The following is a 21965-nucleotide window of genomic DNA, read 5'->3' on the forward strand; positions in this document are numbered from 1 at the left end:
TAGTAATAATACCCACGCCAAACTGTCAGTTATACTACGCGCCAGGCATTCACATAACCACAGGCAAATGTGCCGGATAATTCCGGCAGTAAGGCGTCAGCAATAAAGCTACGATGCCGGATATATCCGGCAGAGGGCGGTTAAGGGGTTAAGATGGCGGCTTTTAAATGTATGTAGAGGAAGTGATGTAATCAGGGCTGGAACTGGACATGACATCCTTGGTTGCCCCAGAACCAGGCAGGACTTCCCGAGAATGGTCTGCAAGGAATTGAGAGAGAGAATCAGTGCACTTCGCCACCCCCTGGTCAGGCGTGGAATTACATTTATTCAAGCCCTTTAGTCGTCCCTAATCAAGTGTGTGTGACACTGGCAAATACTTAAAAACTTAATAATGCACTAATGTTGAGGATTGACTGCATTACACATTACACTTATCTTCCAACTGCATGTGTCACATGACTATTTGGTCCAATCATAATCAAGTGATCACACCTGCGGTAAAAGTTAGTCGTGACCATTTGTTAGAAATACTAAAGGAAGCTATAGCAGAGCAAAACATTGACTGACCAAACACCACCATTCCCGTTGTCAAAAATTGAGGAAAAAGAGGCAAAAAAGGTTTGGGGTAGCCTCCCATATAATTGATCCTGGCTGCAAAATGATTGAGTTTGTGTACAATTGTGTAAAGATTGGTGTCCAAAACAGAACTGACTGGTGAGGTTGAGATGATGGGTTTTAAAAGTGCGGTAAAGGAAGTGAGGTAATTATGACCGGAAATGGAAGTGATGTAAGCAGGCTCGTGACCGGAAGTGGAATTCTCTGTACCGAAAGTGACTTCATGGGGCTTGTGACCGGAAGGGACGTCAAGGAGGACAAGCGGAATTTCCTGTAATGGGTCTGCAGTGGAAAGACTGAAAGGATTAGTGCACCTCTCCACCCCTTGGTCTGGCGTGGAATTACGTTGCTCTGAGCCCTTTAGCTGCATCCCATGTGCGCGTGTGTGACACAATGTTCAATGAGATCAAGACAGATAATAACCCAGATAACCCGCCCAAAGGCGCATTAAAATCAGAAGCGTGGGAATATTTTGTTTATCCAGTGGAGTATAGGGATGGCAGTCGTGTCATAGACAAAACACAACCCTTTATCGTAATTGTATCATAAAACTTCCTCTAGCAGCAGGCAACACTTCAAATATGCAAGCACATATCAGAAGACATCATCCCTACATTGATCTCAGTGGTGCACAAGGTAACTCTTCCCAGTGTTTTTAAAATGAAGCTACAAGCTAACTCAGACTGTGCTCAAACAATTACCATGAGAACTGGGGTTTTCATGGCACTGGATATGCACTGATAGAACTCAGATATGAAGTGCGGAGCCAACCATATTTAAGTCAAAGTGTGTTGCCTAAACCTTCTAATGAAGTAAAGGTTAAACTGCTGGAGGATTTGAGCAATGCAGAATTCATTGCTTTAACTACAGATGGGTGGACCTCCTGTGCAACAGAAAGCTTCATTACAATCAGAGCGCCTGACCAACACCTGGGTAACTGCAAACCCCTTTCTCCAGACAAGGACTTTCTATGAAAGTCACACAAGTGACCACTTCCCTGAAATACTTTGGGAAACTGCAGTGAAGCAGAAAATCAACATACCAAACGCCACCATTCTTATGACAAGGGACAATGCCAAGAACATTTTGAATGTAGTTGAAGTGGCAGGATTTTCACATTTGATGTTTTGCACATACAGTTAACCTCTCATCACAGAAAAGAATGGATGTTAGCCAGGTATCCTGGCTTTTAGGCAGAGTGAGAAAAATGTTAATGGTTTTCCATTGTAGCACTACTGCTGCAGCATTGCTAAAGGAATAAATCAAGAGATGCTTTACTTCCATCACACAAGCTTATTAAGGATTTTCTCACTAGGTGGACCTCAATCTATGTCATACTTGAGTGCTACCTTAAACAGTAGGTTGCTGCTTTCTCAGCACTTACAGACAGGAGTATTAAGAGGAACATTAAGGACATATTACTCTGTCTGATGAAGATGTAAAAATAGACGAGGACATGGTTCAGGCTCTCAAACCACTGACAACAGTAACAACTATTTTGAGCAATGAAGAGCTGCCAACATAATGATGTTATTGAAGAAAAACTTAAAGCTTAATTGTGTGGTTAACTGAATGCACCAACTGCTGTTTATTTGTGATTTGGTTTTTGTTTTTCATTTATTTTTGTTTACTTAGCCTGGTCTTCAAAGAATCGTTATTTATGTTTACATGGTTAATTTATGTGAAGTTAAGTTAACCTACCATGTTTTTTAGTGTTCTTCTCTTTAATGTTTCAAGTTGTTGGTGATTTAACAAAACCCAGAATTTTTTTCAGTTTTTTTTTTTTTTGTGTTTTCTGGTATGAACCGAACAATGGATCTAAAATCAAAGTTTGAACTGACCCATGGGTTTGGAAAATTGTTTTGCCCCTTCTTCTCAGCCAGGCTTCACTCCATTATAACTACTGTGCTAAAAGCCATTAACCAACCAGCAAGACACTACATCCAGTTTTCGTATGGTGTCAATGCACGAAAATACAATGTTTTTGTCAATATTAAAAGGAAATTTGCAACAGTGTCAATTTCTCCCAATGTAATCGGAGCACTATACTGCACTCTTGTTGCAATAATTGAAGACAGCATAAATGAAACTGCTTTCGTTAATTGTAAGCTGTTGTAATCCAGGGGCCAGCCTGTGATTCTTTTATTTTAAGGCAAAGTATCTTTGACTGACATCATGGTATGTGGTATGTGATGAATACCTCATTGGTAAGGTAATTGTCTGAACTTTCAGTGTTTCATACAGCCTGTACTATTCATAGTGATAGCAATCATGTCATTAAAATGTGCTAGATGATAGTGGTTACCCGCTCAGACGTTGACACTGTAATGCTGCACCAGAGCTGGCGCCACCATTAAGGTGAATTAGGCATTCGCCTAGGGCACAGATGATAAATGGGGATAAACCCAGACACACGGGTTAGCTACCAAACAGTCAGTTGGCCTTGAGTGCCACTTTTTGATAAACAAATATTGTGTGCATTCTGAAGTTGGTCTGTATTTGTATTTATTTATAAACTGATACAGTAATCACAAAATAAGAAAATAAAATAAAATGAGACAGAGAAAGGTAAACATTCCTGCTTCGTATTTCAGATGTCACATCTAACTCTCACTGCATGCACAAAATATTTTAAGGGCTTTGTGTCTCTGTCTTCTATCTTTTCCATGCAATCAGACTACACAGATGTCTCATTCATCTGCCCTCAGTAGTTTTATTGTTGGCGGGGGAAGCACAGTTTTCTGATGCGCAAACAGCAATACATGTCGGAGTATGTGGCTTGAGTGATAATTTACAAGTTGAAACTTACAAATTGTTGCATATTGTGTCGAGTAAACTGGTGATTCAATTATGTTTTAGTCTCAGATTTTTTTTAACAGTATTTCTGTTTATTTATACAATTCATATATTAAAAATAAATAATTCTGTAGAGTTTACACAGCTTTAGAGGTAACATAAAACATTACATTTTGCCACCTTATTAAGATAAGATTAAGTAATTATTAAGTAAGATGCTGCAGATGTTCTATCAGATGGTTGTGGCGAGTGCCCTCTTCTACGCAGTGGTGTGCTGGGGAGGCAGCATTAAGAAGAAGGACGCCTCACGCCTGGACAAACTGGTGTGGAAGGCAGGCTCTATTGTTGGCATAGAGCTGGACGGTCTGACATCCGTAGCAGAGCAACAGGCACTCAGCAGGCTCCTATCAATTATGGAGAATCCACTACATCCATTAAACAGTGTCATCTCCAGACAGAGGAGCAGTTTCAGTGACAGACTGCTGTCACTGTCCTGCTCCACTGACAGACTGAGAAGATCATTCCTCCCCAAACTATGCGACTCTTCAATTCCACCAGAGGGGGTAAACGTTGAACATTATTCAAGTTATTGTCTGTTTTTTTATCTGCATTTTTTATTACTCTTTAATTTAATATTTTTGCTGCTGGAATATGTGAATTTCCCCCTGGGATTAATAAAGTATCTATCTATCTATCTATCTATCTATCTATCTATCTATCTATCTATCTATCTATCTATCTATCTATCTATCTATCTATCTATCTATCTATCTATCTATCTATCTATCTATCTATCTATCTATCTATCTATCTATCTATCTATCTTATTTAGAAAATGTATTTATTTCAATTTTAATTATTGTTTCCTTTCTCTATAATTTCAATCTTAAAAAAAGTAACTTATTTGTAAAACAAGGGGTGCACTAATAAGCTTGGCCTAGGGCACAAAATAACCTAGCACCGGCACTGGCACAAGTTATTGTGCTCTCAGTTGAGGAGCACAGCCTGATACTCAGGAATGCAGGGGGAGGGGTCTTGATGTGTCAGTTGAGAGGCAGCTCTACCAACCAATGAAGTTCTGTGGTATCATAATTGCATATGTATAAAGTGGATTAGCATACCCCATATGTGGGCAGTGTTTCACATACATTCCCTTACGCATATTTATAAGATGATTGTGATTTATAAAGGGTAAATTGCTTAGAAATATGAGTTGGCTTGATTTGCTAAATCTGATTTAAGTCTAAATTTCCTAAATATTTAGGAAGAAGGAAGGCCAATCACAACAGAAAGCTTAAATGTCTGTAATTTCTGAGTGATTAATTTTTATGGTGTGACTACTGAAGTGGATAAGGAGAAAGACAGTTGGTGTACTGCAGCCTCAGTAGGTATCATGTGACTGAATGGACTTGTCATCACTGTGCAGGCAGGTCTACACAGAATGTACCCTGCAAATCTTTCATTTTTTGTCTTGTATTATGCTCCGCTGATCCTCTTTCTTTCTTCCTCAATTCCGTGTCTGTCAATTCAAGGATTCCACAGGACATAGTGCTCCAAAAACTCACCTCCCTCTGTCACCTCCTCCAGTATTCTTGTCAGGTTTGGTGATGGAAATCTCACTATTTCCTCAGCCAGTGCAATCCACAGGTTCACCAGCACCAGTTTATCCATCTTCATTACATCACTAATGAAGGACTCCACACCTGCTCGACCCTCAGACTTTTCTTTTTCTTTGACTATCTGAAGGAGAAGTGAGAATCAAGAGGTGTAATTTAAATATACACAATGGAGGTCAGTGTGGTGTGATGACATCATGCTATAAATAACTTCTTTTAAAGATACCCAGCCTGTTTTGTCCAGGAATGGGAGACATTAGGATGAGCTGTGACAGTGTGGGTTGGCTCTATGCTACCAGGTTCTTCATACCCAAGGGGTGAGCCAGACAAATCAGGACACATACACATAATAAGGGATAAGTGGAACAGTGCTCAGTGCAAAATGAGTTCAGTAAGTAAAGAGTCCAATAAAAAGAAGTGATAGTAGAGGTTAAAATCAAATAAATATTCCACTAAAACTGAGGTTAAAACTCCCATTAAGGGAAACTATCCTCTAAAAACTCAGTGCCCAGTGCAACCCTTATCCTGACTGGACCTTGAAGGAGGAGAAGATGCCAAACTGACAGGCACAACCATCCTTCCAACTGGCCCAACTGCAACTGCAGCCCACAACACCTATAACGTTGTTATGGAATGGCTCACCAGCAGGGCTCCCCGTCCAGGCCCAGGCTCGGGTCCTTGCTGTCCATGGCTTCACTCCGAGCCTATCCAACCCTCACTGACCTGCCCATCTCCGCCAGTACTCCAATTAACCATGAAGTAAAACACACTCATGCAAACCCACACCCGATTGGAGCCTGCTCCTTCTCAGGGTGTGATTGTTTATTTAAAATTGGCCACCTGTTGTTAAGCCGCAGAACCCCCAACCCCACCCATATACCACAAGAGCTCATTCTTTCTGCACACTAACTTATATCTGCAGTTCTCACTTCTCTATAACACAGACATTCACTTACCTTGGCCTCATCATTGGTGAGGATGTGCTTAGTAACCAGGTTCTGCAGGATACTTGTGACATCATACTCAATCACGTAGGCCAGGTAGGGCCTGTAGTATTTAGTGATCTTGAGAAGATCTTCATGAGAGAATCTTTTCACAACTTTTGAAAACTTTTTTGTCAAACCTGAATGAAATACAGAAACAGAGTAATAAATGAGCTGTGGACACTCAGGGGTTTTATCTGTATTCTAGTAAATGTCCTGAGTGACTATAAATATGCACACATTAAGTATGACAGAAGATATTTTATCTATGGTACAATAAATGGTTTAAAAAATAAAAATTTCCTCCTGATATTCCAACACTTCACTTGACAATTACACAGTTTCTTTATTTATCATTGTGAGATGAAATGCTCAAATGGAGCCTCTGCCAAAGCTTACTGGACAGCAGGTCAGTGACATTTAGATACACTCACACCACACTACAGTTTTGTTGAATTTTACTGACATAAAGTTCAGATTTCTTTTCTTCATTTTCAGAGAGTTGATCAGACTGGTGAGACAAAGTTTCTTAGATGTTACAACATTTCTCTTCTGTTGTGCATTATAGTTTAGCACTTTCATCTACATATCCCAATATCCATTCATTTGTGAACTTGATTTTCTTTTTTTATTGAATTTTGTTTTCTTCAAAAACAAAAGAAAAGTGCCAGGTTCATTTAAAGGACACAGGTGTCAGATGAGATCAAAAGTCAAATGCATAGCTTAAAGATTCCAAGGAGTGAGGTAAAGATTATATACAAATATAAATTGACTAAGGTGATAGCTGGGTTTTTTGAAGGATGTTGAAATATTGTTAAAAATATCCCTCCATGAGATGGCAGCAGAAGAAAGGAGTTGCCAAACTAAAAGTAAAGATAGAAGTCTGGCAGATGCTTTACGTAGATTTGAAGGTAAAGATGATACTGCCTTAACGTTTGGAAATAATAAGCAAGAAAATGTATAAAGGGGGTGAGAAGGAAGTGCAAAGGATATTGGAAGGTCTGATTTAAAGATAGAATAAAAAAAGAAGGGGGGACAGAAAACCTGGACCTAAGTAACTGAAGCATTCCAAATCCAAGTACATTATAAATGTCACCAAGCATCCTAATGCCTCGACCCGTCCATGGCTGAAAAGAGATGAGTCTGCCACTAATACAAAGGACAGGATTCTGAAAGATGGGGGTAATGCTGTGTCAAACTGGAGTTGTACCGAGATGTTTCTCCACTTTCTAACAAGTCTTCAGAGTACATAAGACTAATTTACTTAAAGTAGGCCGACATGACTTACGTTTAGGGTAGTGAAGGGATGGACAGAGAGAGCTGTAGGGGACACCATGTTGGATTCAACAGGTAACCAGAATGATAAATTTGTGGGAGTATTTAACCATCTCCACACTAATTAAGGGTTTGCTGTGCTGATGAGTGCACAGCATTCCATTTCTATTATCTTACCTCACTAAACTTGTAAATGCCTATGTAAAAAGTAGCACAATAGAAACGCAGCTGTAATGGACATATAGAGGTACAAAAAATTCTGGAAAAAGCACATTTTGATCAAGTGCTGTTAGCAAACACAGAACTTCACATGTAAATGTATAAATAAATATAATATAAATATATATACTGTATATATTGTGATGGATGGCCCCTTCTGTGTATGTTCCAGGGGAGCAAGCATGGGCTGTACAGTACCTCCCCCCAACCACTTGGTGGCAGCTCCCCTGGGTGACTGTGGTGCCTCAGATACCCGCAGGGCTCCATGTGAGATGGAGTACTCCACAGCCCTGTTGGGATCTGGGGTGGCCACCAGGAGGTGTTGGGTTCCTGAGCCTGTCTGGGCCGTAGGTTCAGCCACACCTGGAGGTGCAATTGGAGGCTGGTGGTCAAGCACCTGAAGCACTTCCGGATTAACTATAAAAGGGACCAGTGGCCACGACTCCAGGAGCCTGAGTCGGGAGGAGGAGGACAACGCTTGTTGGGAGGAGTGGTGGTGGAGACCAGTGTGTTTTGTGTAGTGCTTGTGGTGCTTTTGGGATTGTGTACTGCCTGTGGGACACGGGGAAGACGTGCCCCACAGGTGAAGAAAAAAAAAGTTTTTTGGTTTTTATATGTGCCTCCGATGTCAGTCTGTCTCAGGTCGGCGCCTTAGAGCCTTTGTTACTAAATCTATATCTATCTATCTATCTATCTATCTATCTATCTATCTATCTATCTATCTATCTATCTATCTATCTATCTATCTATCTATCTATCTATCTATCTATATATATATATATATATATATATATATATATATATATATATATATATATATATATATATTTGCAGCTGGAGATCCACAAAGGGAGAAAAAATTAATCACGTATCATAAAGTAGTTTTTATTCCTGAGCTTTCAACCCCTGTCAGGGGTCTTCATCAGAGGATAATGCTTAGACTTACAAGAATCAAAGGCAATATATAGCAACACATTAAAGGTGTGTGGGGGGGGAAGGTGACTAAGTCCGTATGATCAAGGGGGGATGGGGGGGGGGTTGCTATATATTGCCTTTGATTCTTGTAAGTCTAAGCATTATCCTCTGATGAAGAACCCTGGTAGGGGTTGAAAGCTCAGGAATAAAAACTACTTTATGATACATGATTCGTTTTTTCTCCCTTTGTGGATCTCCAGCTGCAAATATGCAAACTGTATCACAGACCTTCTCTTCCATATATATATATATATATATATATATATATACATACATACTGTATATATGGTAAAAATACACTTTGCTAATTAGGACTGTTTACATGGAATATGTTTATTTTTATTTGAATTCCTTTACTGCATACAACCAGAGAATAATTTATGTTTACAAGTATTGTACAGTTTAAACAAAACATAAAATGATATGTAAGGAATATCTAAAGCTAAAAAAAAAAAACAAAAAAAAAAACGCTATACAACACAGAGAGAAATACCAAAAAATATACTTACATGTATCTATGCATTGCTCACTACAATACATTTTAACAAATTTACTTTATAGTATTGTGAAGAATTATCTGAATGATAGAAGAAACTTGTCCATGCTTTTATCACATCCCGCATCGATTATTATAATTCCCTACTGGCAGGTGCCCCTTCTAATCTTATATCACAGCTCCAGTTGATTCAAAACTCAGCTGCAAGAGTCCTTACTCGGAACAGCAGCAGCGAGCACATCACACCCATCCTGCTCCGTCTCCACTGGCTCCCTGTGTCTTACAGAATCGAATATAAAATCCTACTAATAACCTACAAAGCCTTAAATAACCTCGCGCCAAACTACATCAGTGACCTTCTCCATTACTATGTGCCTTCCCGCTCACTAAGGTCCTCTGATTCTGGCAATCTTGTTGTACCCCATACTAATCTACACTCCATGGGTGACAGCAGGGCCTTCAGCTGTATAGCGCCCAGACTCTGGAATGACCTACCGAAATTAATTAGATCAGCTGACTCCATGAGCTCTTTTAAAAAACATCTCAAAACTCATCTGTTCAGGAAGGCGTTTAGCTCTACTTGACTTTATTACCCTTCTCTCAGTTTACCTTCATGTCAAGATGTTTATGTAACCTGCGTGTGTGTGCGAGACCAGCAATTATGTTGTCTGTGAGGCTTTTTTTCTCTGAATTCACTGTCGTAATCTTCTTTATTTATTTATTTGATTTAGTTCAATGCTATATACTGTATACCCTGCTGTTCTTTCTTAAACTCTTTGAAGTGCCTTGAGCATGGGAAAGGCACTATATAAATAAAATGTATTATTATTATTATTATTTTTATCATCTTTGAATTTTTTTACCACACAAAGCAGCAACTTCTTCATTGGTTCGTCTTTTCCAAGAGCGTGCCAAATTGGTCTTCTTATTACTATTAGGGTTGGGGTGTGCCATTTAAAAATATATTTAAGAGGAATAAAAAGTGCCAGCATTCCTTTCCCAGAGTACTTTCAACAAAGCTCTTCTGACCTCTAGACATATGGGGTCTGTGAAAAGATGACAGAGAATGGCAATGAACTGGACAGTTCAAGAAGAAGAATTGCAGGGTCTGAGTAGATGATCAGTAGTTAAGTAGATTGATTGCCCACGTGCACCTGACAAGCTGAAGAGAGTTGAGCTTCTTCTAAACATTCAGATACACTCATAACTTTATATATGTGCCATAATAATGCACAATTAATATAGGGTCATACTGTAGATGTCATTTTAGAAAGGTAATGTGTCTGTTGTTGGGAACAAATGATTTGAAGAACTGTGTCTTATTCCTGTAAAGGTATGCCTCCCATTACATTAATTAACCAGACATGTAAACATAACACAGATGCTGGGTACTTTTAGATTGACCATACATTCTATGACAGCTCTCATGTTCTTGTTACAAGAGTCTGCAGAAACATTAAAGGGTAGAAGGATGAATCAAATAATCAGGTAGTCTTTATATAGCACCCTACAAAGTGCACTGCATCAACTACAGTTTTGAAGAGAAAGTAAGACTAAGACTGCGGTGGGCTGGCGCCCTGCCTGGGATTTGTTTCCTGCTTTGTGCCCTTTGTTGGCTGGGATTGGCTCCAGACAGATCCCCTTGACCCTGTAGTTAGAATATAGCGGGATAGATAATGGATGGATGGATGGAAGTAAGATTAAAAAAATAACAAAGTAAGGACTGTAGAGAGTCAAAGGTTATTCTGGGTAACTTAAAATACAAAGAGACATGAAAAGGTTTCCGAGAGCAGAAACAAATTCACATGAATGTGAATGAGTGGAGTTGTACAAAAAGTCATTAGAATAATTAGAAGGCCAGCATCAGAGGATCTTAGACATCTGAAAGTTGTAATAAGGTAAATAACAATGACAGTTAATCTGGGGGGAGTTGAAATTATCATCTTTATAAAACTTATCAGTACTGTTTTAAAGATAAGTCACTATCATAGAGAAATCCATTGTAGCCACGGCAATAGACTTTTATAACCCATAAGTACTTGAGCAGGAAGACCATTAAAATGAAAGTGTATTATCAATGAAGTACTGAGTTTAACTGCCTTACCTCAAAAAAACCCTAGAAATATGTAATTTTTTTTATAGTTTTGATTTTATGAACAAATAATGTAGGGAAAGGTCAGAAAAATAAAATTAAAGCAAGAATAACTTGAAGATGTAATAAGCAATTGAACAGTTAAATAAAAGAACTATCAGATGCCTGAATACCAAAAGACAAGAAACTGTCCATCTAAACCAAAACTGGAATCTAAGTCATAAAACCTAAACCATGGCCTAATCCCCTTTCCACTGGAAAAATAAGTTTGAAGAAGTGTATTCTCTCCAAAGCTAGGATGAATTGCAGCCTCATATCAATGTCATATATAGGTGGGTCGGAAAGACATTATATGTCACCCATGTGTCACCTGATGGACATTGGTTATAGGGATTGAAAAGAATATGGCTACAGCCATGCAAAGACAGTGAAAAAATATTGACCATCTGAAGAATGGCATTGTTAAACTAGCTATTAACAAAATAAAATACATACATACATACATACATACATACATACATACATACATACATACATACATACATACATACATAGTAACTAATAAAATAGTCACAAAAAGTACTTGAAAAATAAGGGATGCCAAAACTCAGAGCCATTATATTTGGTTGCTCCTGCGTGCTCAAAAAGGGAATCGTGTCTCCATATCAACACTTTCCCTGAACCTGTTCCGGGGTAAATGGTAATCCTTAAGGCACATTACTAGAAATAGGATGGGTTTGAAATTACACTTGTAGCCAAGTCTGGGATGTCCTAAGCAGAAACTTGCAATATGACTGTTAATATATTTTTAGGAGAAACAATATTTCCAGGGTTAGAGAGCTATTCAGCATTTACATATTGCTTATATGTAAACCTTGTGCATCTTGTCACCAGCTTCACAAGAAATTAAACAATGACACCTGCTGATAAAAAACACAAATACAACTAATTAAGTCAATTTTAAATGCATGGGGTATGTGCGGTTCGTACACCACACAAGTGCAGGTGTTGTAGGAGCAGTACGCATCTAAGTACTGCTGTAAGGCAAGAAATTCCCAAACCACCTGCTGTTACAAAGTTGTGATAGCATTAAGCTGTTCTCTTTTGTTCCCTTTGTAAGCTTTTCATTACAGCAAATAATCTCTTCATCTATGGATGAACACAAATCAATCATTGCTTTTGTTAAGGACATGTTAATGGAGGAAGAGAGTCTTGTGAATTATGAGAAAGATAAAAACTGAGATATGAAAGTAGTAAATAGGGGCAAGAAAATCATAACTGGGGGTGAGGGTAAAGGTCGAAACACATTAAGAAATAAAAAAATAATAACAATAATGTCAAAAGCCTAATGCAGAAGGGAAAAAATTAAGGTTAAACAAAAAAAAAAGGCGTGACACTAATCATTGTGGGAGGACTTTTAAGCTTTCTCTGTGTTATATATTGTGGTCCAAAATGATAAAGAGGACAGCTCAAAAATGAAGGAAACACTGGAAAATTAACAGCTGAAGGGAAAAAAAAACAAATGAATACTCAATAAACTAGTGTGAGTCAGAGCCAAAAAATTAATATGATCTGATAAACCAAATGAAAAACTTCACCAAAGCTTAGAGTTCAAAAACCAGAAGAAAAAGGTCTTAGCAGTGATTAAAATTATTTTCCTTAACTCTTCACAGATTTTAAAACATTGATTATTGAGTTTATATTTATCTAAAATTTCAGATGCCATGAAATATGTGCTGCCAGTTTAAATATTGAACACAAGTCTGAAACCAAATAATTAATTAAAAAATGCTTGGCAATAGGGGCCAATGGTACTGCCAAGGCTCAAGAGATAAAGTAAAAGGATTCAAAATAATTGTGCTTTGACATTCAGGATTATATTTATATAATGTGTGTAATGACATCACGTGGGGCATCGGTGTCCTGTCATGTCACTTACATGTGACATCATCCATCCATCCATCCATTTTCCAACCCGCTGAATCCGAACACAGGGTCACGGGGGTCTGCTGGAGCCAATCCCAGCCAACACAGGGCACAAGGCAGGAACCAATCCTGGGCAGGGTGCCAACCCACCGCAGACATGTGACATCATTGTCATTAAAAAAAAAAAAAACATACCGCAAAATGGCAACCCTTGTAAAGGATTATAAAAAAAGAACATGTTGTAGAAAACACAAACATGACAATACAAAATATTAAATACAAACAAAGAGACAGAGGTTGTATATGGTGAGCTAAAATATATCAAGAATGGGAGATCAGAACAATAATAAATTAATAATGCACACCTGAGTCATGCCTTTATTTTATCTTACATAGTACCTGACTTTAATTAAAAGGCCTATTTTATACCAAGCTAAATGCATTTATATGTACTTTATATATATATATATATATATATATATATAGTAGCAGATACGCCCTTTGTCCACCTCTCGGACCCTCAGGTACCACTCCAAACATGATGTAAAAGCACAAGACTTCTTTATTTTCTTGTCACATGCACAAAGCACCCTCCACTCCACACTACTCATATATTCAATAATCACAATAATAAACACCAATCCTCCTCTCCCAGACACTTCGCCACCCTACCTCCCAGCTCAGCTCAATGTACTGGGCTTCCCAGAGTCCTTTTATACACCCTGACCCGGAGGTGTTCCTGCCCAATCAGTCCACAGTTCCTTATTCCTTCCGGGTCAGGGTAAACAGTCCTTTTCTTCAACTCGGGAGCACGTCGTTTCTTCCTGTCACGTGACCGTGACGTACTCCCGGGTTATAGGGCACATAAGAGCCTCCGAGTCCTCCTACAGCGACTCCTGGTGGCCCCCAAGGTATTCAGCAGGGCTGTGTATAAAAACTACATAGTCCATGAGTCCCTACTGGAACTCGGGGCACGTCCACGCTGTCCGGAGAGCTCCTCCTGGCGGCCTGGGGGTGATGGCCGGAGTACGAAGCCGGCAATCCACCACAATATCCACCATAATATATATACATCTTGCCTGAAGAAGGGGCCTGAGTTGCCTCGAAAGCTTGCATATTGTAATCTTTCTAGTTAGCCAATAAAAGGTGTCATTTTGCTTGGCTTTTCTCTCTCTCTCTCTATATATATATATATATATATACTATATATATATATATATATATATATATATATATATATACAGTATATATATATATATATATTATATATATATATATATATATATATATATATATATGTGTGTGTGTGTGTGTGTGTGTGTGTGTGTGTGTGCAAGACCAGAGGAACTTAGTAATTGTTGATTATTTTTCATATTTTGTTATATTAAGAATTTGCAGAAGCTATATTCTATGAAAATGGAGTTAAACTTTCTGAGCGGAGTTAAATATATCACAAAACACCATTTACTTTTGCTTTTTTCCATTTTGTAGAAGGTTTCTAAACATCCATGCATCAATGTCACTGTGGCTGGTAGTTAGCCTTTCTTTATCTGATAAGCTTCCAGGTTAATGTTTATGTACAGCTCTTTGTCATCCACATGCGTTTCCTCTAGGGGTCGCTAGCTCCCTAGTTGAAATAAGTTCTTTTGTAATTGCGGCGTTTTTTGTAATTGCGGCGTTTTAAGTAACCGGAAACTATATAGATATAATATTAAAAGGCGATATCTCTCCCATAGTGATACGGCAGTAAGGAATCACATAAGAGAAAATAACTTAGCTTTCTTTAATGACGATTTACATGGTGTGGAAGAAGAGAATCACTAACCCGTGATTATGGAAGGAGTCAAGGTCTCACACCAGAAGAGAATGTTCAAAAAGCTTTCTTTTATTATTGTTATTTATTGCATACCTAGACTGGAGTGTCAGTAGCATTGCAATGCCCCCCCCAGTAGATGTTTCAGCTCTTATATATCAGCTGGTTGCGTGCAAAGCTTCACACTTTTGCAGAAGTCCAGAGGATGGATGCAAGAGCCTAAACCTAATTTTATACGGCAGTTACAGGATACAGAGATATACTTCTTCATTATACAGGAAGAACAAGTTGCGAAAAATACATATGTCTTGCAAAGTCAGATTCTTTTGCACTGCTCACACAAATAAACAACTGCTGTGCATGCTAAATGTCAAGTACACACTGTTAGATTTTTGCTGTGCCCTACTCAAAATACAAAATGGAAGGTTTTCTTTATTCTTATTCAACAATGGCATTACAGATGAGGAAGCCATAGCAAGACTTTTATCAAGGTGGGATCTCGATGTATACAGTCTGCCATTTTTTGTCGCTGCAATGGAAGGATTTTCAGGATGGATGACATTATCACCCATCCGTCCATCGGCTTTGAGGTGTTTGGCTGCTGTCCAAGTCTTTTATACCGTCTTCTCCACGTGCAGGCCCTTACTTAGGTTCCAAACAAGGCAAGGAGAGGATTCAATTTCATCTCTAACATACAGAAATAGTACAATGCCCATTTTCGTAGTTGTACTTTTCTCTCTTCAAATATGCCTAGCAGTTCTAAAAGCTGAGAGCCCCGGTGTGCTAACTTTGGCCTGGCCAGTACATGTGAGTAGATTTATAAAATAATTTTTGTACAGAGCACAGTGACATTAAACTTATATTCTGATTACAACATGCTGGAGCGGAGTAACATTATGCAGCTTTAGGATCCATGTGATAATGTTTAATATTGAATAGAAGTGGATCAAACATAGAATCATGAGCAATACCAAAAGGAAAAGCTTGCACAGTTGAGAGTGAAAACCTAACTCAGTTTGAAGGTGACTGGAGTGATAGCAGCATATCCCGGAGGAGTACATCTTGATAACTGCAACACAGATTTTCAGGAATTCAAGGTCGTTGTTGGGATCAACAATATCAGAGGTAGCAGTGAAACTAAGACGACAGAGTTCAATGGGCGACCCAGCATTAAGTAAGGAAAATATGTATAAACAACTCACAGTGCTGTGGTGAAGCCAAAAAAAAGACATAAAGGATTCAAATTAAGGTTTCTTATTTTTGAGTCAAGCTAGTAAATCAAAAACAACACATCCCAGGGCTTGAGAGTAAAAAAAAAAAAAAAAAAAAGTAAGATTTACTGTTGGAAGGAAGTTAGAGAGTCAAAGGGGTTAGAGTTGTTTGCGTCCCACCTGTTATGAGAATTATTTTTTTTAATAATGTAGTAACAATGTGCTTACGAATAGTGATTTCTTGATTATGAAATTTAGCTTTGTTATTTTCATTTCTGCAATGTCATTTTATTTACTTTTTTCATGTCACAATGTTCTGACAGTTATTGATAGTAATAACTTCTATTGCCATTCATGAGTTTATGTAGAGAAATGGAAACCAAATAGCAGTTTTCCAATCTGATTCTGGTGTCGCCATGTTACATGAAGTATTGAAAAGGTATGCTAAACAAAATGCTATCCCAGTGCTTTCATTGTTTTGGGCTGAATTCCACCTATCTCTGCAGCATTTGTACTTTGGATTTTCTTAACTGATGAAGTATTCTCAGCCACAAAAACAGAGTTTACATTAGAAATTACCAGCTTCTCTGATTTGAAGTAAACAGTTACTTACTTAAAAGTACTTTAGCCCCTAAAACTGTTTTTTTTTTTTTTAAACAAAATTAGTTTCCAGTACCTGTTTTATCCAATTCAGTGTCATGGAACCACAGACTATCTCGATAGCATCATGCACAAGGTATTGTGTCCGAGCTTGAAAATAAGCATGTCGTGAATAAAACATTTTAAACGGCAGAACTCTCCTAAATAAGAAAAGAAAAGAAACTGATGTTTTTTTAAAAGGAGTAGCTACAACAGCACCACATGATGAAGGACAGAGACAAAAATTAGTCAAGGCTGTTATGAAACGCACAAAAGTAGATAAAATAATACATAGAGTTGTTTTGCTATCCCAACACTGGGATCCCCAGAGACTTACATTGGCCTGTTTATAGTTACCTGGTGAAAACAAAACATTCCACACAATGAATTAACCAGAGCAGGAGTTTCCTAGGCAACAGTAAAGAAGAATGAAAGTATGCAATGAAGCCAAAAATGATGGTTATATCTATAAAATGCAAAGATAGTACTCAAGCCTAAAGACCATGACACAAAGAAGTAGTTCTCAAAAGGGTTAACGCCCATCCTCAGACTCACTCATGTAAGCAGAGGGTTAATTTGAAATCACCAATGTCTTTGGATCTATTGAAAGAAAAAAAAAAAAAAAAACAGTTCCTGGATTAAGTCTATGCATAGACGAGAAGAACGTGCAGATATAAATTAGATTAATGTAAGCTTTGAGTTTGAACATTGGGTCACCATATCTCTGAAACAGAAGTGACCATTATACCACTATCCTATTCATCTTTGGAAAAATATAAATTGAAATTTTGATGTTTCTTCTGTTTTAGCTTTATTACTCTTAATACACTCAACCATGTCTTTGAAAGTTCTCCTTGCAACTAAAGTAAATTCCAGTCACCACTACTACTCAAAATGTGGGACTTCCTAGTAAGGCTTAATAAGAACTGTGGACATTGGAGGGCACTGTTGCTCCTCAACCCCAATACACGGACACTAAGGATACAAGTTAAAAACACAACAGGCTTGTTTATTTAATTAACTCTCCACAGTGCTTTTCCCAGCACTACAGTCACAAGTAAATAAGCAACACAGCCCACACAATTCATTTCTCTCCTCTCTTTCTTCCTCCTCTACACCTCCCATTGTCCACCATCCACCCGTCAGGGTTTAAGGTGGTCCTTTTTATATTGGGCAACCCGGAAGTACTTCTGCTCTTCCATTCACGTGGCCTGCCAGCACTTCACAGTTAGGCAAAATCCTTGTCTTATATAAGTCCTCCACAGCACCCCCTGGTGGCACCCACAGCACCCAACAGTGCTGAGATAAAGAACTCCAAGTCCCATATTGCCCTGTTGGAAACCAGGGCACCGCTATAATCCCGGGGAGCTGCCATCTAGCATCTCAGGGGAAGCAGTGCTTTAAAGAAGCTGCCTTCCCTATCCTTCCATACCCGGCCGTCTTTTACAGAACATGCGTATTAAACATAAGAAATGTGACAAATAAGAGGAGTCTATTCAGTCCTTCAAGCCCGTTTGTTTAGCTAATAGCTCAGTTGTTCCAATATCTCATCCAGATTCTTCATAAAGATTGTCCATGTTTCTGCTTCACCTCCATGTCTCATTAGTTTGCTACAGAGTCCCACAACTCTTTGCATAAAGAAGTGCTTCATGGCTGTTATAAATGCATTGGTCTAATTTAGAAGTTGCTTCTGTGCACTCAGATTTAGGGCATTCACTTACATTACAAATGTTTATTTCCTTTATACCTGAAGCTCTGTTTCTACTGTCATCTTGGTCTATGATTAAAAAAAATAATAGTAAAAGTGTTCCTCATCTACATAAGATTTAATTTCTATTTTAAATGTACACTTGATTTATTAGGATTATATAGTGGGTAGTGCTGTTGCCTCCTTGCTCCTGGATCTGCTGTGACGCTGCATGCTCTTAGCATTCATAAATAAAGCAGTGACCATCTATAGGCAGCTGCAGTAATGAGAGCTGAGGAAACGTGAAAGATTAAGCTTTACTTCAAGAATTAATAATAAAATCAGTAAGTAAATATAAAATCTTCCATGTGCATTGAAATCCTTTGGACACAAAACAGCTAGGTTAGTATTTGCACATTTACCTAAATAGGACATTTTTCATCTTCATAATAAAACTATAGTACTAGGGTGTTGTACCGTGTTAGCCATTATGAATGTAGAGAAAAGCCAAGCAAAATCACCTTTTATTGGCTAACTAGAAAGATTACAATATGCAAGCTTTCGAGGCAACTCAGGCCCCGTCTTCTTACATCTTGCCTGAAGAAGGGGCCTGAGTTGCCTCGAAAGCTTGCATATTGTAATTTTTCTAGTTAGCCAATAAAAGGTGTCATTTTGCTTGGCTTTTCTCTACATAATAAACCTAAGAAGTTATCTAAAAGCTTCAATGTAATTGCTCTGACCACTCATACCTACGGCAGAATAGACAGCATCACCATTCTCAGATGAATTAGCAAAATTGAAATTAAAGACTTTACCTGTGATATTGAAGCTGCAGCAGACATCGACACCCAAAACAAATCTAACATTTGCTTCTCAGTTCTGGGACAGCACCCAAAACTCCAGGAAGTAGGAGTGGCTTTTTAAACTTCTGTATACTTTCCAGGTGCTCTTCTACATTCCATCAGACTGAGAAAAGCAGGTTTTCTCCTCTTGAACATGATATGTTGAAATACTGACAATCATTATCTGTCACTAGCTTGAAGTACAACTGAGCAAGGTGTAGAAAGGTACAGCCCGGACACAGACAGGCAGACACGTTGCAGTCCATCACCACACGTTTATTTACACTATTATTGTACATAAGTCACTAAGTGCACCGCCACCAACAAACCCCAACAGTCTCCCAAAGTCCTGGCTTCTCCTCCAAGCCGTCTCTTCACTATCCACACACTCAGGGCCTCTCCTTGCCGCCTCCTCTGACCTCGTCTACCTCCTCACCCGACTCCAGCCTTGATTGCAGGGCGGCGGCTCCTTAAATAGGCGGCTGATTGAGGGCCGCACCCGGCCACCTGCCACAAAGGCCAGAGCTCCTCCCAAGGAAATACAGGCAACAGTAAGACTTACACCAAAAGTTTTATTGGATCTGCAGTGTTAAAGGTTATTGAGATCAAATTTCCCTATACCCAGAAACAGGCCCGAGCATTTCTTCCTTTTGAATTCTCAGGAGCTCACAGGTATATTAGAAATACAGTATATAGTAAGCCCCATGCCCTTTGTCTCCCCACAAGGGTAGGTTTTTCTTTTGAAGTATTTGAGGTGTCCTCAATGCCCAAAGCACTTCAACTGGCAATTCTCCATTTGGAATTATAGTTACTAAAGGTCATTATGGATACAGTTCACTTTATTGGTAAAAAGAACTGAATTAACTGAAGAGAGTTGCACATGTTTGCACAAATTTACAAATGCAACAGAGCAAAGCAAATGTTAACAATTCATGTACATAGGGACACATCAGTTTTATTGAACAGTAACAGTGATATCAGCACTTGTGTCAGAATGTATTGCAAGTAAAGCTAATAGAAGAACTGACTAATAAAAAGAGGGTCATTTGAGAGCTGATAAAGGGAAATTAAAACTTCCAGTTAACAGTGACGATAATACTTTAGAAATAATTCTAAATTATAGATGATTGAGAATTAATTTGTGTCAGTTTTGGAAGTTATTATATGTTTTTGTTAACAATGTGCTTTCCACTTTGTTTATTAATTTAATCATTGAGGTGGGAAAGAGTTTGCCATTTAATGGAGTTTTTGGATGTATACAGCATTACATTTTAAAAGCACAACATCTGTTGCTAGCCATGTGATCAGCCATATTTATAACAAGCTGATCCAGCATCTCAATCTCAGGGTCGCTGAATTGGAGGAGGAGTTGGCTAGCCTGCATTGTAGTTGAGAATTGGCAGGCCTTGCCCAGGTGTCCTTTAGGGAGATAGTGTGCACCCTAAGGTGGCGCAGGAGGAGATTACAGACCAGGCAGGTAGAAATAGGTGGGTCACGGTCACAAAGCGTAAGGTAAAGGGTGCACACTGTCCAGGAGTGTCAACCCCAGAATTAGAAGTGTCAAACCATTTTCAGGTCCTTGCGGAGCTGGACGGTGTCTCTGATGATTCTGAGGTGGTAATCAGGGATGAGGAGCACCAACAAGCCACTCCAAAACCAATTCCCAGAAAGAGAGGTTGTGACAGTTGGTGACTAAATCATTAGGGGTATTGAAGCGCAGGTGTGCTCCAGAGAGAGAGAGAGAGAGAGTCTCGCACGGTGTGTTGCCTTCCGCGAGCACAGGTGGGGGACCTCCTTGGAAGGGTGAACAGGCTCTTGGCCAAAGCGGTGGTGGATCCAGTTGTCATTGTCCATGTTGGAGTAAATGACATATATAAGGGTAGTCTGTCAGTTCTGTGATCCAAATTTAAAGAGTTAGGTGCCAAGCTGAGGAGCAGAACTGACAAGGTAGTCTTCTACAGAGTTCTGCCTGTGTGATTGAGTAGATTAGAAGGCTTAACACGTGGCACAAATCTTGGTGCAGGGTAGACGGGTATAGGTTTATGGGGCATTGGGACTCCTTTTGGATCAGACGGGACCTGTTCTGCCATGACGAGTTACATCTGTACTGGAGGGGCACCAATGTATTGGGGAGGCGTATGTGTAGGCTAGTCGAGGATTGTTTAAACTAAGGAATGGGGAGGCGGGGAGTTTAGGACAGGCCAGGTTTAGAACTATACATGGAGGAACAAACAATGGTGTAGAAATAAAAATGTGTAGTAATTTAAATTCTAAGCTAACATTTAAATGTAGAAGGAGTAACACATTAAAACTATCTTGCCTTAATGCTTGAAGTATCAAAAATAAGGTAAGTGAGTTGAAGTTGTATGTAGCAGAGCACAATTATGATATTATAGCAATAATGGAAACCTGGCTACATAACAAAGATGGGGATGAATGTAACATAGAGGGATACACATTTGTTAGGAAGGATAAACAAAACAAAAAAGGAGGTGGGGTTGCTGTTTTTGCCAAACAGAATTTAAATGTAAGTCCTCTTCAGTTGGATGATGAGCCCCATCTTAGTGAGGACATGTGGCTTCGTCTGGAAAGCATTAAGGAAAGAGGTCTTATTTTAGAAGTGTGTTATAGACCACCCCATTCAGACAGTAATTACAACACACATCTTTTTAGTAATATTTAAAAAAAGCAAGTTTACATGGAGATATTACAGTCATGGGGGACTTTAATTATCCAAATATTAACTGGGAAAACCTTGCAAATGGCTGAGCACAAGAGCA

The 21965-nt window shown here is 38.8% G+C and overlaps 1 protein-coding gene across 4 annotated transcripts in view; it reads right to left on the reverse strand.

The window, feature by feature from the left end:
* LOC114641205 (NACHT, LRR and PYD domains-containing protein 3-like) overlaps positions 1–19332 on the reverse strand; it is a 49153-nt gene extending 29821 nt beyond the window's left edge. The window contains exons 1-4 of one of the 4 annotated variants that reach the window (XR_007934489.1): positions 19159–19332; positions 9839–10021; positions 5984–6150; positions 4977–5151 (exon numbers count right to left, since the gene is read on the reverse strand). Coding sequence is in view for 2 of the 4 variants with exons in the window: in XM_051925044.1 (XP_051781004.1) it covers positions 4977–5151; positions 5984–6150; positions 9839–9929 (433 nt within the window). In the remaining 2 variants the exon portion in view is untranslated. The remainder of the gene's footprint in view (positions 1–4976; positions 5152–5983; positions 6151–9838; positions 10022–19158) is intronic. The other 3 variants (XM_051925044.1, XM_051925048.1, XM_051925056.1) reach the window with 3 other exon arrangements.
* Positions 19333–21965: the final 2633 nt, after the last annotated feature.

This window comes from Erpetoichthys calabaricus, chromosome 1 (genome assembly GCF_900747795.2).
Source record: "Erpetoichthys calabaricus chromosome 1, fErpCal1.3, whole genome shotgun sequence".
NCBI lineage: Eukaryota > Metazoa > Chordata > Cladistia > Polypteriformes > Polypteridae > Erpetoichthys > Erpetoichthys calabaricus.